Genomic DNA, 16,685 nt, shown 5'->3' on the forward strand with positions numbered 1-16,685 from the left:
GGCACCCATCCAGGGCAGAAAGCTACCCACAGCCCAGGCGCTGGTGACGTCTAGCAGTAGGTCCTCTTAAAATGGGGTCTCCCCTGGTCCACAGACCCTGGCTCTGTCCTCTACACAGGAGAAAATGTCACACGACGAGCGCACCAATAATGATTTTGCACAGCAAGGGAAACACTGCCTAGAGGAGACTCTGAAGAACCAGATTCTCAATTGCCTCAAGCCATTCACCTCCTCTGAAGCCGATACAGCTGCCCCTGAGGAAGCTGCATCTCCGGTGCTCAGCGGGACAGTGGCCATTAGTTTGCCCCAACTCTGGAGCAGAGGCCATGCAGGATTATACCTGATGAGGGCCGCTTTGACGCTCAACACATTTCCCTGTACGGCTCACAATCGAAACTAAAATCCAGGTCAAACATTGTGTGGCGGTGTTACTTCTGTTTTATTTTACTTGGTAGGGTTTTATGTCCTTCATTTTACTGCTCAGCTCTGCAATACCCGGAAAAAAATGAATGAGAAAAACCCAGCAGAGGAGAAGACGACAGCAAAAACTCCAAATTCCTTAAAACGAATGGGAAAATTCTCCTTGCACAGTGTGTGGGGGGAAGGATTTCACAGCAGATATTCACTTATTTATCATGCCTCGCCTATTAATATCAGGTGAGGCACGGTTCTGTTCCCAGAACCGGTATTTAAGCCAGCTGCTCAGCACAGGCACACACCACCCTCACCTACACGTTGAGAAAGGCAGGTGACTTTGTGCATGTGCTCTATGTTATCACTCACTTAAATTTCTACTGGAACCATTTCATAAGGCCTCCAAGGTGTCACATTTCCTCCCGGGGTGCCTTTTCTGTCAAAGAGCCTATGTTCTGAAATCCGTAGGGTGGAGATACTGTTTCACCTACCCTCGCCTGCCTTGCGGTGGTGGCGGTGGGTGTCCGTGCGTGCCACCCAAGACCGCTCGGTCAAGGGCAGGACCAGAGGAGCGACTGCCCGCTGCAGCGCTGCTCCAACCCCTCAGCTCCTGCGCTCTCCTCGGCGGCCTGACTGTACCTGATGCTCCAAAGGAAGGCGACAGGCCAGGCCAGCTACGCACACAACGTGAGGCTCGTAAGGGAGGACGGCAGTCCTTGCCTCCTTCCAAGGAGGAAATCGCATCCCCTGCGATAAGTAAGTTTTTATCTATGCACTGCGATATTGCAGGGAATTCGAAGGACCTCTCATGGCAACTAGGAGGCGAAAAACATTCATTAACCCCTCCTCCGCCTCCCTCGAAGCCATCCAGCAGCAATTTAACCCGCAAACGTGCTGCAACACAAAACAGATAAAACAATCCCTGTCAGCCTTTACGCTACCTGCTGGCTCCTGCCATTTGGGATATTCACCTACTTTAAGGCTTGAGGCGCGCTGCAGAGCCTGGCCGCGGACCCTCCTGCATCGGTCACTGGGAATTTCTTTTTACGGGTTGCTTTTCAGGGCATTTCTTCCATCCGCTCGCTTTTTCCAGTCAGGCAGAAGCACGGGCGCCGCTGAAGTTAGGATGCTCTAAGGAACCGCTAAACTTCCACCGCACGCTTCGGTGCGGCACCGCCGCCTCCTCGCCGGGAGGAAGCCGGCGCCCTGCCCGCCCCGGCTGCGGCCGAGGCCTCCTCGCCGCTCCCTGCCCTGCCCTGCCCTGCCCGGCTCCGGGGAGGCGGCCGTGCCGGCGCTCGGCGGGCGCCCGCTGCGGCGCGCCGGGAATGGGAGCGCGGCCGGGCTGACCGCAGGCCCCGCGCCTCACTCCGCCCCCGGCCGCCGCCGGGCACCGCTCCGCTCCGCCCGGGGGGATGCGGCCCGGCGAGGAGCGAACTTCAGAGGAATCGCCGCATTACCCACCCTGCCGGCGGCGCCCGCCCGGGAGGGGCTGGGCAGGCTCAGCGGCGGGCGGTGCGGGGCGGTGCGGTGCCGGGCAGGCCGCACCGGCCCGCCGGTGCCCCGGGGCCGTTCCGGGGTGGCGGGGAGGGACGACAGGCCCGGCCCGGCGCGGCCCGGCCCGGCGGGGGGCTGCGGGCGGGGACCGGGCAGGTACGCGCCGCGGCCGCGAGCCCCCGCCGCGACCGGGGGCGGCGGCCAGGAGGCGGCGGCGGCCTCCCCCTGCCCGCGGCAGGCCCCCGCGGCCGCCCGCTGCCGTGGAGGCGCCGGGGGCGGCCCGGGCTCGGTAGTGGGGGGGGGTGGAGGCGGGGGGGGGGGGGCTGCCCGGGCCCGGGGGCCGAGGCCGCTCGGCGGCGCGGCCGGCAGAGGGCGCTGTCGGCGGGCCGGCCCCCACCGGCACCCCGGGCCCGCCGCGGCCCCTCCGCCGGCACCGGCACCGGCCCGCCGCCGCGCAGGGCCCCGCCGCCGCCCCCAACGCCCCTCCGCGTCCCCCCTACGGCCGCCTCCCCGCCCCCGGCGGCGCCGCCGCCCCCGGGCTCCGGCAGCCCGGTGCCCGGCAGCGGCGAGGGCGGGGAGGGACGGCCGTCCTCCCTCAGCTGCCGAAAACGCTCCTCTTTGTCTGCCTTGCCTCTCGCGGGGTCCGGACTCCGCACCGCCGGTGAGCCCGGGGCTGCCCAGAAATAACCCGGCGGGCCGGTAACTTTACACCGCCCGCCGAGCGCCCTCCTCTCGGGCGCTGCAGCCCGGGCTCGATTTTCTCCTCAGATAAGTTTTACCGGCCTCGCCATAGGGAGAAAAGTACCGTGTCCCCGTGTGTCGCCGTGTCCCCCCCCCCGCCCCCTCCGCCGCCACCGACCGACCGGTCCCCGGGCGGGATAAATCGCCGGCCGGGTGGATGTCCCCCCGGTTTATGTAACGCTCCCTGGGCACCGCCGAGCCGGGAGGGGTGACGGGAGAGGATAAATGCATCGCGAGGGGATTTAAATTAACCCTGATGTATTTAAATTTTTTTTTATATATATATATAAACAGCCACCCTGAAATACGTACCGGTCTAACACACACACACGCACACCCTCCCCCATTTATTTTTTTTTTTTTCAACCCGAAAAAACTAAGTTGGGGCACTTGGGTTTCTCGCCGCAGCCCGGGCTGGGCTGAAGCAGAAGCCGGAGGAGCTGACAGGCGGCTGCCCGCAGCCCCAGCCGCCGCCGCTGCCCGCGGGGTCTCCGCGCCCCGGAGGAGAGCCTCGGCGGGGGGAACTCCCGGGAAATCGGCGAAGGGAGCGGGGTGGCCGGTCCTGGAAATGGAAACTGCAGCGAGGGGCAGGCGGGCGGGCAGGCACACACGGAGGCGCAGGGCAAGCTCCGTCCACCTCATTGTTCTGCTCGGCACCGGCACGGACTTCACCCACCGCCCCCCGCCGGGGCCCGAGCGCCCGGGACCGCGGGGCCGGGGAGGGCTGGGGGGGGGCGGGGGTGGGGGGGGCAGAGCCGGGGGGCGACCCGCGCCGCGACCCGCTCCCCGCCGGGCGCCGGGCAGGGCGGGGGTGCCCCGCCGCCAGCCTCCCCGCAACAACGCCGGGGGGACGGCGAACCGCGGGCGGCCGGGGACCCCCGGTTCCCCCCACCACCACCCCCCGCCCTCCCCCGCGGCTGGGCGAGGGGTGCCGGCAGGGCGGGCCGTGCCGTGCCGTGCCGTGCGGGGCTTACCTTCGTACATGGGGGCCATCGGTGCAAGGACGCCTGTTATTCATGGCAACGCCGCCACGAACGACGCGAGATCGCAGCCCCCCAAACTCAACACACATCTGCCATCTTGAGCGGGTGTCTCTCGGCGGAGGCGAAGCTGCCGCCTGCCTTCTGCATCGCTGCCCGCCTCAGCGCGGGGGGAGCCGGGCACATCCAGCCCCGCTGCCGGCCCTCCGACGCGGCCGGGGCGGGCGGGCGAGCGGGCGGGGGGCGGCGGCGCCGGGCCGGGCCGGGCCGGGCCGGGGCCGGGGCCGGGGCGAGGCGCGGGGCCGGACAGGGGCAGCGGGCGGCGGGGCCCCCCCGGCTCGGGACGGCGGCGCTGGGGAGGGAGGGAGGGAGGGAGGGAGAGAGGGAGGGAAGGAGAGAGGGAGGGAGGGAGGAAAGGAGGGAGGGAGGGAAGGAGGGGGGCTGGCGCGGTGCCCCCGCTCTCAGCGCGGCATGGCTGCGTGTGCCGGGGCGCCTGCAAAAGTTGCACTGGGGGTGAGAGAAAGGGAGAGAGAGACGGAGGGAGAGAGAGGGAGACGGAGACCGAGACAGAGAGGAGGGAAAAAAAAAAAAAAAAAAAAAGGGGGGGGGGGGGAAGCGAAGGGAGTTTGCAAATAATCAAGCGCCGATGGCACTGATCGCGGCTTCCCAGAAGGAGAGAGAGCGAGCGAGAGAAACCCTCTGCTGAGATTATGTGGGATCTTGTTTAACAACACATTTCAATCAGGAGAAAAAAGGAACAGTCAACAGAAGTTGGTGAAACACTTCTGTCTCCCCCCCCCCCTCCTCTTTATAGAAAAGAGAGGAAGGAAAAAAAATAAAAAGGCAGCTGATTGAAGCTTTGCAATTCACTGGCTGTGGGGATCATATAATTTGAGCTCATGTTTTACAATAGCATGGAAAATTCCTACCTCTCCCCCTCTCCCCAAATAAATCTTCTATTCCCTCAAGGCATTTCACAATCTGGTTCACTGACAAAAGTTCCAATTTATCCTTTTTTTTCATTTAGCTTGCTTGCAGTGTAAATATTTAGCGGATGCATTTAAAATAAACATACGTTGTTGCTTTTAGGATTGGGTTGTGGTTTTGTTTTTTAAAAAAAAAGGAACCACATCAAAGAAGTGTTTACTTACAGAGATTGACAGCCACTACCCCCCCCCCCCCTTTTTTTTTTTTTTTAAATTTAAAAGACCCATCTCTGAGCTCTTGCTGTAGGAACACCAACCCGACCAGCATCATTTTTGTCGGTGCACACAGGAAAGCTGTAGGTGAAGCCACATTATCCGGAGCCCCCTTTGCATGACAGGAGCTTTACAAAGGAAGGTCAGTCACCAGGTACCCATTACACAGGCAAGGAAGCTGAGACTCATGCAAAGCCTCTGGCAAACGTGGAAACGAGTCCTCGAGCTGTGATCCTGCATTAACTCCCGTCTGGATCTGCCTGCCTGGAGCTCCTTACAGGCGAGCAGTCTGGGACCAGACCGGTGAAGACGTAGTCTCTTCGCGCCTGCTGTTACAGCTGATCCCCAAAAATGCTGCCTCTTGCTGCTGGTGCCAGCCCAGACCTCTCCCACCGCAGGACTCGATCGCAGTAGGGCTCAGCACCCGGCTGCTCCAGTTGATGTCTCGAGGAGGAGGCAAGAGGTAACTTCTATTTGGGGATTTCAGTGAGAGACAAGTGCTCCTGCCAGCCTGGCCACTAGTCTTGGGGTGCTCAGAGGGTGCCTATGCCGGCAGATAAAAGCGGGCCAGGGAGCAACCCGTGTTGACTGGCTGATAGAGCAGGATGGCCGTGGCTGCACTGCGGAGGACGTGATCCCCAGGTTCCTCTGGGCCCCCTTGCTCGCAAGGTTTCTTCAGCGTTTTGCATGATTTTTTTCCCCCACTGAAAAATGCCTGGAATAACAGGAGGGCTGCCTCATGGCCCATTAGCATTCTATTTACAACACGAAGCTGAGGATACGTGTTAAATGTGGTGGGGAGTGGCATGCAGGGCAGGTGGAGGTGATTGAGGGCACAAAGTCGGCTGGGATGAAACTGAAGAACTGTGTACAGCAGAGGGAGCAAAACCTGCTGCCATCTCATCCCTGCTTCATTTTGAGAGTGATCCCAAGACCAACCACCACCAGATCTTGGAAAAAAATGGAGCTGACTCCAGCTGGACCACTGGGCAAGTCCAGGCCAGAGCTGGAGGGCAAGCAGTGCAGACAGCAGCAGGCACAGTATTTGAACTTGCTTCTTGCCCCTCTTTTATTTAGTCATGGCGACTCTCAGGCTTTGGCTCTAGGCACTAAGTTGATAACTTCACATTTTCCCAAAATACGTTTCTGGTCATTGTAATTCCACGCTGCTCTCTTCTTTTATGATGGAGGACATTATCTGCTTTCTGAGGCTACTGATGCTTGTGATCCCAGCCTGCCTCCTTGCCCTTGTTCAGCGTGACAGCCATGGACCCCTATCTCAGAACCATGGAGATGTGGAAAAGTATTGGCGAAGTGCAGAGTACAAAGCCAGAGGGGAGGAGCAGGCTGCTAAAGGAACCGGCTTTGCTTCTTGTCATTGCATTTTGCTGCAGCATGGCTCCAGGTTAGCCACATCACCCTCGCTCTCCTTGACTGTGAAATGGGGACAGCGGTACCAGCCTCTCCTGCATGAGACTGCACTGATGGGTTCTTCTACCTCTCCGTTTCACCCTGAGCTATCCCATAGCCATCGGGCCTGCGTTAACTCCATGTCCATCCAAAGCTAACATGACGCAGGAGCTTAAAACATAAGTGAAACTCACTCCCCCATCAGAAGAAAAGAGGAAGGAGTTGGCAAAGTGGTCTGCAGGACTCACTGTGTGTGGCCTGGGCATGGCAGTGGTGGCTTCTGGCCCTGTGGCTGGCGGGTGGAGCACAAAGGGGGATGCAGGAGCAGCCAAACCTGTGTGTGACATACCTACCCAAATGCTAAAGCTGCCTGGCTTCAAAGCACAGGTTATTCTGCCTCTTTTAGGGACAAGGTGCTGAACTTGATGAACTACTTGGCTGGCCCAGAACAGCAATTCACGATTGCCTTTCAGGTTCGGTAACACCAAGGACATGACAGATTCTCATCTGCTGATAATGCATCCAAAGATAGGAAAATTAACGGGGATATTTTCACCAACTAGGACTGTTCAGATCTTACATATTTTTAACTATTGCTGCCAAATGAGGTCACAGCACATTTGGTAAACAAAAACCAGCCTCAACAGGTCTCGACCTTGGCCCAGATTGGCTGCTAAAACCCAGTGCATGGAGGAAACTCACGGTGTGTGGGCCTGCAGCGGGAGCAGGGGTTCAGCTTCCTCCTCAGCTCACACAGGGGCCTCCCCATGAGTCTCCTTCCGAGGGGACTTGGGGCACGTGATTGGAATCAAGGGGTACAACCCCTTGCTGTGCTTTCCCACTGCTGTGCACAGATGAGGATGCACTCTGGAGATGGCCCAGCTCTGGGCCTACAACCTTCTTTCCATCCTCCCCAGAATTGAGCATCCATGCAAGGATGCTACACCCCCGGGCCAGGGCCAAAGCCATGGTGTGAATGTACCTGTCGGGAGCCAGGTGCTGGCAGCGCGGCCGCAACAGCCCCGGGGCAAGGCCGTTCTGCGGGAGAGATCGTGGTCCGCTCTCTGTGTACCTGAGACTGCAGGACATGTCACTAAAATTTTGGATCCAGAGAGATTTTCCCGCCCCAACAGACTGCTTCTTCTCTTTGGCCCCTTCACTCAGGAGAGGATGGCAAGCTAGTGCTAGAAGAGCACATATTAACTTCTTATGATTTTTCATTTCTCCATTTGCATATTTGGGTCTACCATAAACACACCCGTAGTCTGGGTTCAAGTACGTGGCACGCTCAGCCTCGTCACGGAGCGTCGTGTACCACCGAGGCAGCAGCATCCTCAGCTACATCCACCATGGCTGCTGGGCAGTGGTGGCAGACACTAAGCCAGGGGATGGAGGGGTGGGCTTTTACAGTGCTGGGCTGGCACTCAGGGGGGCTCTTTTCCATTTCTGTCCCACATACGCAAACTTGGTGGTCTTGGGCATGTCACTCACTTCTCCAGAAAGGCACAGGGCGTTTGACTGGTGTGTCTCAGGGGGCTGCTGCTAACAACCCGAGCCTGTACTCAATTGCAGTGGGAGTAGCAGGAGTTCCTGTTTCTTGCTGGAAATGGTGAGAGTTTGGGATTCTTTTTCTTTTCTCTTGGAAAATAACACAGATTTTGAGGTCAAGATGCAAGACGGAAGGCAGGCAAATTTTAAAACATAGTTGTTGGTTGTCATTCACAATTTAGGGGCGTAGCACTAATGGACACGAGGTACCCTTTGGTCTCTCAGAGACAGAAATGCTATGGTGGCATCGCGTCCTCTTCTCTGCTGCTGCCACCAGGCCCTGGCTGTGCCGAGAGCATGCGAGGGCCAGTGCTTTGGTGCGTGCTGCTGATGTGGAATTTCTTTCTCTTTCTCCCCAAGAAAGCTGAGGGGGTTTGTGGGTCCCAGATTTCTCAGCTCATTGTCCATCCACTGCATTTTCTTCTTCAGAAAGATTGAGCCTAAAAAATGTACTAATAAAAAAAGTACTGTAAGGTACGTTAAAAACAAACAAACAAAAAACAGAAAAGAAAGGCTGTAAACACACAGGGAGAGCACATCCCCTTCAGTGACAACCTTTAATACCTGTTTGTCTTCAGGGAGGAGCTGGAAGGCACCATGTTCGTAACAAGAATCAGGCCCCAAATCTTTTGCATTAAGCAAAGCAAAATACTTCTGTAAACACCAGGGGAAGGTTTCCCAGTGAAATACATACAGATGTTTTCTTTTTAAATGTAAATCAGTGCGGGAATGGACAGTTTAATTAAAAGCGAAATTATTAGGTAAGTGCTGAGGGAATCTACTTTATTTGCTGGGTACACTCACATATTTTTACTGGTGAGTCAATTGCAATTTTTAATTTCTTTCCTCCTAATACGATCAGCTTCAAGACTAGCCACTGTGATGTGGAATATTTAGGGGAGGATTTTTCCATGGATAGCAGGAATGTCTGCTCTGTGTGCAAGTTGCGGGCACTCAGGCAGCCTGCTACAGTATGCCTATTCCCAGCCTTATGTCTCTGCTAATCGTTAGCAGACACTTGGTATAGGCTGCCTCTGTGGCATCACCTAGAGAAAATCCTGTCCCTTGTGACTGGGATTTTGGGTCACTGCTAGCAACCAAAACACTTGGGCTTGCGCTAGCTGGGATGGTAAGGGAAAGGGGCTACAGTATCAACTGACCTTACACCCTGCTGATGCTCTATCGCTAGACACAGCTCCATCCAGTACCACCCGTCCCTCCACATGCAACCCTTTTTGCACGCAGATGTTTTGCAGAAGCCCCCCTGTCCCTTTCCTCCAGCCCATGCCTCCCTCTTCAGCATGACAAATGATACAGACTGACTCCTAAGCATGTCAGAAAACAGTCAGCATACTGGACTGGGACCATGACTGCTTATTTTTTAATGTTCTGAGTAAAGGCCTTTATATTTGAATGCATATGAAAAATACACTGCATACTTGAGTGGGGTTGGGGACTGATGGCTCTGTCATAGCTAAAGTTCAAAATGAGACTACAAAAACCTACAGCAAAATTATCCCGTGCACCAGCGAGTGGGACTTCATAAGAACACAGATATTTTTACTCACTCTGAACATCAGTGGCATCCTCAGTGCAGCTTGTGTGATGCAAATGCCTCTTTCAGGGGGTAACAATTGGATTTAGGGTGCAGACATACAGAGGAATGAGACTTAATTCCTGCTATGAAACCAGATGATGCTGATAAAGCCTCAGTGGCTTCAAGGGATGTACTCTGATACAGACAGGAGTGTGGTAATGAGAAACAGGACAGATGTTGGTAAAACTTTAGGTACCACGGATGGAAGAAAGGTGTGATGAAAGCGCACAGTCTGATTTAGTGCCCTGGGGAAGGCAGAGATCTGGGTCACCTCATCCATGCCTACCACCACATCTGATCACATTTCTGAACCTTGGTTCCCCATCAGGAAATAAATGCCCTAAAAATGATGTGGTCTCTCCGTTTGAGGGGTTAAACACAATTTCCCATCATTGAGCTTTTGCAGTTGGCTCAGGTATTGTTGTCAGGGTCTTGGATCCTTTTCTTCTTATTATTAAAAAGAAACTTTGAAATATAAAAAAAAAAGTGCTTATCAGATAATGAAATTCTAGCTGTGGTCAAGTCTTTCAAACAACCAGGGCCATGATTTAATTGGAAGTAATTATAGTCTTTTCTGAAGTATAATTTTTAGGGTATTTTTTCCCCTGACATTTGCAGTGTGGAAATTAAAAATAAAACGATGTCAGAATCACAAGATTTCAATCTGTCTTCAAACAATAATGTGGGCTAGTGTCAGAGGTTTGTCCTTGGCTGGAAAGAGGAAAAAACTCACTGAAGAAAATCCTCCTGGTGAAAATCGCCAACAGGACCTAGTCATGCATTTTCTGTGCTCAGAAATTCCTAGGAGACTCCTGTTTCCCAGAGCTCGCTAGAAACCCTCCTGTGTCTGCTGCAGTGGGAAAGGGCACATCAGTACCTAGCTCCTGAGAGCACCGCATTTGTGATGCAGGCTTTGTTAATTATTCCAACGGTAAGGCTTTATTAAGAGACACACTTAGAGCAAGGGAAAAAAAAACCAAACCACCATTCTACACAACAAAGATTAAATGCAGTCCTTATATCCTGCTGAAAATAATCCAGGTTGTAATAAAGTTATTTCCACAAATCTTTTTCACCCCCAATACTTTCCCAATTTTTAAAGAAGAAACTTTTCAAACTATCCTCTTCTAAATTTTGCCCCAATTTCACTTTGTAATTCCTCAGCTTCCTTTGGTGAAACCATCAGTGCGTCCCCTAACCTCCAGCTCTGTCCTGGTTTCAGCTGGAACAAGCTCACACACTCTGTCTTACCCAAAGTGCCATTCCCAAGGGAGGGACAGTCTCCGCCAGCATAAACTCAACCTTTTTGGTGGCCAGTGGCGTCAACAGGGCCCTGTGGGCAGAGCCTGAGCTGCCACCGGCCAGCACAGCTCTGTTGGTACCGGTGATGCTATGATGCCTGCGGGCAGATAGGCATCTTTAAATACACCCACTTCGAAGGACAATTTGGCCCAGCCTTTTAAATCAGCTGCTCCAGACTCTGAATCATTTCTGTAGGGATGCTTATGCGCATGCGAGGAATCATCTTGCACTCCAAACCCTCTGCTTCTGGATCTGAAATTTTAGATTTAACGCCCATTTTAAATCCATTCCTGAACACCAGTCAAAGGGACAGGAGGAAACTATTTCAGATTAAAAGGGCAACACATATGAAGAAAAAAAGTCACATATGAGGCAGGCTGTGATCATAGCGCTGTACAAAGTGCCATAGAGGATTCTGTGAGGGATGCTCTGCTCTGCAAAGCATGTTGTCTTTTTGATGAGCCATTAGGTGAGGTCCCCTATCATTATAGACTCTGTGGAGTTATTCACCAGCTGAGTTACAAGCCAAATTCACACTGGGCAATGCTTGCCTGGCCCACTCATGTACCCCACCTTGCCACTCAGCTTTATTTATCTCAGTCTCTGCTCTCCATCTTAAAAAGACCCATTGCGTGGCATCACCGGCTCAGAACAGCTATATCTGATCTCAGGCATGACTTCAGCAAGCAAGGGAAGGGACTTCCCTCTACCCTTCAGCCTCTGAAACAGCCTTTTCAAAGAAAGGTATCAGGAGAGTAATGTTAATTATTTTATTATACTAGAAGTTATGATAAAGGAAAAAAAATTATACAGACTGAGGTGAAATTTTGGTCAGGCCTTATAAGACAAACTCAGTGACTTTAAAGTAATAAAACTTTCTGTGGCACTTTGCCAAGGCTGGTCTTCCATACTTCAGGGATAAGTACGGATGTGCTGACAGGAACCTCGTGGCTTCCAACCCATGCGCTGTGGAGAGCCTTGTGGGATTTTCTGGAAAGTGACTGCTTTTCCTAAGTTAAACATTTTTATACCCCCTCCCTAAATGGCCAGAAGACTAGCAGTGTTTCAAAGACGAGCATGTGTGTTTACTTCCATGACTTTCATGCTGTCAACAGAAAATACCTGAAATTGCAGGCAAAGTTTCCAGGAAAGAAGAAATGGAGATTTTCTTTGCTTAAATTTCCCTGTACCTACCAGCAGTCTTTCTCCTGCGTTTGCGCCGCTCCCTCGCTCAGCTGGGAGCCTGGAGATCTGAGCCCATGACTTGACCGTCGATCTGCTCGGGGACTCTGGTCATTTAGGTACCATGGGCCAAGGAGTATATTTGGTACATGCAGTGCCTGCCACGACACAGCCCTGAGCTTGGTGGGAGCCTCTTGGCCAGATATTTACACTACTTAATGGAGGTCATCTCCTTTTCAAGCCCAGATCTCTGTAAGAGCCAAACCTGGCCACAATGTCCACCACTGTTAATGCTGTGCCAATATTAATAGCTAGGTTATTGGTGATGGGTTCACACACCAGTGCTGTGCCTTGCTGGTTAGCCGCAGCCTGTGACTATGGCTTTAAAAATTGTGCTGATGAGGTCTTGTCTTGAGACCCCGCCACCCACCCACTTCCATGCTGAGAGAGCCGAATAAATATTTACTACTTCTCAAAATAACACCCAGCTGCACTCATCCTTACCGCTGCAGAGTATTTCATCTAATTGAAATAAGAATATAAGTAAACTGTTTGTCAAAGCAGTTTATTACGAAAAGCATTGCTGTGTCAGGAGCTCCCTCACTGTGAGAGATGCTGTGTTGTCTCTCTTAATATTTAATGCCATTTTAATAATGTTTCCCAGTTAGGGGTGCAGGCTGATGCTACAGACTAAAGGCCAAGCCTGCTAAAGTGGGGAGGAAGGAAATCTCAGGGACTGAGGTCAGCTCAACTCCATTGTCTTACCCACCCAGAGGTTGGGTAAAGAGCAGTCCTGCTCTTCTTCCAAGGGACTCAGCCACTCCTGGGTCCTCCTCTCAGTACCTTTATCTCAGATTTGTGGATATTGCCTTTCCTCACTCAGAAGGACACTGCAAAAGTTTAGGGCCTCATCCTGAGGTGGTGGAGATGAGAAACCCACACTTTTCCTCTGGCAAACCCATTTCTCATTGCAGTTGGGCTCATTAATCAGATAAACCATAAACTACTGAATGTCTCTCAGGCTTGTGATTGCAGCTGCAGCTACAGCACTTTTACCCGTCGTCGGGAATTCTTGTTTTGGAAACCTCTAAACCTTGGGGTTAAAGTCAGAGGAGTTTGAGCTCAAGGAGTGGGGAGTTGCAGCTTAAGTATCAAAGGTCCCCACTAGTAAAGCGTCCACCGTTGCTGCCTCTGTGTCACCCTCCAGCCCTTACAGACCTGCCTTGGCTGCAAAGCTGCTCCTCAGGCGGTGCCCCAGTCCCCGTGCCGGCCCCCAGGACTTCGGGCAGTGATGCCCAGCTCAGGCTCTTCCTTGTTGTGAAAGACTCCTGGCTGAAGGACCAGGGAGTCAGAACCTTTTGAAGCTGCTGCGTAATAAGCTGTATTTTTTTTCCAAACATCACTAGAGAGTTCAATAATAATTACATGAACTTTATAATCAGCCAAACCAGCATAGGCATCCACCTGGCCTACACGTAGCATTTGTGAGTAATTTTACATAAGGGCAGGTACTTTTGAACTTACTGCTCAGGACTTGTGCACAAATAGCTATAGGAGGAGGGCCCAATTATAAATAAACCATCCTTAGTTGTCACTTTGCTGTCTCTGACTTCCCACGCATTCAAATGGTGAGACTGATTCATTTAATCTTACTCTAAAGCAGAAAGCCACAGAGGCAGTTTCCTGACAGCTGCTTAAAAAAGTGTAGCTGAGCTCTCTTAAATTGTCTTCCCTTGTATTATATTTAGACATTGTGATTAGAGTATCTGCCACGATATGCTTTTACTTTAAGGCAGAAGTTCAAGCCGCTCTCTGAAAGCAGAGATGCTCCTAGGAACCGAAGGGGCACAAGCGCCAGGGTTTGGCATTTAGGCGCAGAGCTCTTCAGCGCCGCTTGGGCTGCCGGCTCCCCCCGGCGCGGCCAGCCTTATGAAACCTGAGTTTTCAAATAAGTGCAACATTATTTATGATAATGAGACTACTGGGAAGGGTGGAGGCAGCGAGAGAATTAGCGGCTGTTTCCATTGTTTTTAGCAGTATCAGCTGAGCAATTCTTGCGGTCTTCCCTTCTTCCCTCCTTCCCTCTTCCCCCCTCAAACCTGGCTTTTCTTGACAAAGGCTTGGATGAAAAGTCTGGACACTCCTGTCATGTGACCAAAGCTTAGATATGTTTGTGTCGCTGCAAAGCAGATTATAATGACTACACTTCATGCATTTTACTCTAATGAAGTCGGTGGAGATTTCAACACAGATACAAACTCGATGCGCAGCTCTGCCCTTGACAATTGCATACCAAGGAGTATACCTGAAAGCTCTTGTTTTGCTAAATATGCTATTTAATATTTTGTAATGCTCAGGTAAATACAGTCAGTGAACACGGAGTCTTCTGCATTTCTATATCATTATGGAGGAGGTCATTAGAGTTGCACTGAAGGAGCTTCCCTTGTTACGTGACTTGCTTTGACAGAGTGCTTGTCAGATACTGAACTGCAGGTTCCAGTCCTGCTGACCACCAGCTGTGATGAGAAGACCCCCAAATTCCAGGAGAAGCTGAGCCACTGGTCTGGCTGCAGGAGCTCTACAGCAAGGTAGCAAATGTGACAAAAGGCTGGCAGGCAGGACAAGGTGAAGGACCCTCTGGGCTCTAAGGTACATGGAGAGACAGGGAGGGCTCTGTGTAGAGGGCGAAAGGTAGGGAGCAGGTGCTGTACCTCCTACACATTTTGTTAACCTGAAATAAATACTGCTGTGGAATTTAATGCACTGAATTGAAAGGTGAGTTTCTCCCATGTGCCAATTGCTAGTTTTTAGGTTTCTGTAGGATGGCTGTCTTCCTCCTCTAGCTGATCTAGGGAGATCTGTAAACCTGTTATTGCTTCCAGATACCCTCACAGAAACTTGTGCTTTTTAGTTTAGTACATAGAAAACCTGAGGCCCTACATCCAGATCTTAATGTTAGTCCAAATATGATTGGATTACCATTCTTTTAAGGTCTGCTGTATTCCTTTTCTCTCAGATAAAAATGTCATGCTAGAAGCTTTCCATCATCCCCGTGTCTCTAGAGAGAGTCTTGGAGGCTTGAAGGTGACTTTTCTGTGAAATGGTCTCAATATAATTCCAAAAATACTTCATAATTTGGAGCCTGCTCCTCAACCTCCAGCAGAGATCAAAGGGATCCCGGAAAAAAATTAAGCACCATGCATTCCTAGGAGCTGAGCCTTTGGCTGTCATGAATCAATGAACTACCCTTTTATCAGCCAGATATAAATTGACTTGGGGCACTTTGGCGCCTAAGGCTAGTATAAGACTTCTGGTTTAGGCTTTATTTCCATTAAAAAGTTTGACTCCAGAGGAAGACCTTTGTTTTCAAATGGTGTGTTTTCCATTTTCTTGTTATTTTCACCTTCCAGCTTGCTTGGCCAGTTGGGTATGAAAAGCTTGTTCTGGCCTCCTAGCAGCAAGATTATCTGTTGATGGTATTTATGGGGTGCTAATTACTATCTGTCATTGGTATTTATGAGGTTCCAATTGCTACAGTACCTAGGCACCAGGTACAATATTGAGATAAGCATAAATGTTATTGAACGTGGACTCTGCTCTTCCCATCCTAGCCCTTGGCCCCTTTGACTTGAATACTTCTCTTTGTCCTCTCCCTCCTGCCCCTTTTTATATTTGTGAGGAATCTGAGAAAAGGTGAGTTTTGTGCTCTGCTATAAAACAACCTTGGCTTGTGAGCCCACCGGGGGGGGGGTACCCAGTGCCCGTGGCTCCATCTTGGAGCATATTGTTCTTCTGGCCCTCCCGCTGGTGGGTGACCCAAGGCACTGGTGCTGTGACTGGTGGCACTGGGAGCAGAGCCTGTGGCGGCCTGGGTCTGCTTTGCCTGTAGCATGCGTGCCAGCTGCTGCTGAATTGTTTTCCATAGGATGTTTTTCATAACCCAGCAAACTGTGGCAACTGGGAGAGCTGAAAACAAACCAGGTGCTGCTTCCCAGCCTGTGCACGGTCACAGAAGGTATCCCGGTCAGAGAGCATGGAAAGCTTTGAAGTCTTTGGACCAGGAGCTGCCTAGAAGCAAGTAGAGAGATGCTGGAGCCTGGCTGGCATTAATGTGAAGAATTTCTTCTGGCTACTGGTACTAAAGAGACAGTTTACTACTCAAACTACAGCCCTTAACCAACTTGACCGATAGCTGTGGCCAGAGATTGAGTCGCAGCCTGATTCTGAGAAAAACACATGCCTGGGACTCCCTTTCTACCACTACAGAGAAAGTAAAATGATCCCACAAGAAAGTGTAGATGAGACGGAAAAAAATGCAGGTCACGGTAGCAGCTAGTTCCTAAGTGGGACAGGCATAAACTTCTTTAATATGGATATAGAAGGGGACATATGTTGTTTCTATTATTACCTGATTATGGGAGAGTAGAGGGAAATTTGCTCACAACCTCAAGAAATAAGTGTTCAAAATACACTTTTTAAACATTTTAAATTAAAAAAAAAAATCAGGAAGGAAATTGAAATGAAGTATCTGTAAAGATTTTTTTCCCTGCTTTTTGGTTAGCTGTGTTGATTCTAATTGCTGTCAAAGGAGAAAGTTGGAAATTACTTCAAAATGCAGAAGAAAGGGATTGCACCCTCGGCAAGCCCTGCCTGTGGGACAGTAACCCCAAGACATGCTGAAAATGCATAAAGGAAGGTGCCACGAACAGAGATTTATCTCCTGCTTACCCTTACAGCTATTTCCTTACCCTCAAATTTTCTGGAATGAAAAGCTGTAAGGATCAGTAATTATGCTAAGACTTTTCCTTTATGTATCAC

The 16,685-nt window shown here is 51.7% G+C and overlaps 1 protein-coding gene across 8 annotated transcripts in view; it reads right to left on the reverse strand.

Moving 5' to 3' along the window:
• HIPK2 (homeodomain interacting protein kinase 2) overlaps positions 1-3,877 on the reverse strand; it is a 145,024-nt gene extending 141,147 nt beyond the window's left edge. For 2 of the 8 annotated variants that reach the window (XM_074871832.1, XM_074871839.1), the window contains exon 1: positions 3,624-3,875. In XM_074871832.1, the coding sequence (XP_074727933.1) occupies positions 3,624-3,642 (19 nt within the window). In that variant the 5' untranslated portion in view covers positions 3,643-3,875. Of the gene's footprint in view, positions 1-1,385; positions 1,788-3,623 lie in introns of those variants that run through there. The other 6 variants (XM_074871837.1, XM_074871838.1, XM_074871836.1 and 3 more) reach the window with 6 other exon arrangements.
• Between the last annotated feature and the right edge of the window lie 12,808 nt (positions 3,878-16,685).

Source organism: Strix uralensis, chromosome 5, assembly GCF_047716275.1.
Source record: "Strix uralensis isolate ZFMK-TIS-50842 chromosome 5, bStrUra1, whole genome shotgun sequence".
Taxonomy (NCBI): Eukaryota; Metazoa; Chordata; class Aves; order Strigiformes; family Strigidae; genus Strix; species Strix uralensis.